The sequence below is a fragment of the Apaloderma vittatum genome, unplaced genomic scaffold, assembly GCF_000703405.1.
Source record: "Apaloderma vittatum isolate BGI_N311 unplaced genomic scaffold, ASM70340v1 scaffold6186, whole genome shotgun sequence".
Lineage (NCBI taxonomy): Eukaryota > Metazoa > Chordata > Aves > Trogoniformes > Trogonidae > Apaloderma > Apaloderma vittatum.
The window spans coordinates 1-313 of NW_009719878.1; the positions used below are offsets into that span (position 1 = coordinate 1).

At 52.1% G+C, this 313-nt stretch overlaps 1 protein-coding gene across 1 annotated transcript in view; it reads left to right on the forward strand.

Annotated features, from left to right (window-relative positions):
- Positions 1-101: 101 nt before the first annotated feature.
- PFKFB2 (6-phosphofructo-2-kinase/fructose-2,6-biphosphatase 2) overlaps positions 102-313 on the forward strand; it is a 7,660-nt gene continuing 7,448 nt past the window's right edge. Inside the window, exon 1 of the mRNA XM_009870808.1 lies at positions 102-196. Coding sequence (XP_009869110.1) covers positions 183-196 — 14 coding nt within the window. The 5' untranslated portion in view covers positions 102-182. The remainder of the gene's footprint in view (positions 197-313) is intronic.

Genomic DNA, 313 nt, shown 5'->3' on the forward strand with positions numbered 1-313 from the left:
GGACGGCTCTGCCCTTGGCAGAAAGCGCCGCAAGAATCGGTCCCCGAGACGCCGTCTCACACACTTGTCTTTTTTTTTTGTGTGTGTGCGCGTGTGAAGTGTTTAATTTAGGAGTGTATCGCCGGGAAGCGGTGAAGTCTTACAAGTCCTATGACTTCTTCAGGCACGATAACAAAGAAGCCATGGAAATCCGCAAGTAAGTCGGTGGCAGAATGGGGCTGAACCGATCCATGGTGGTCTGGTTAGTCTTCGGTCTTGACAGGCTCTGTATTTGCGGAGCACAAAATAACATTCAGTGCCTGCGACGCCCGGG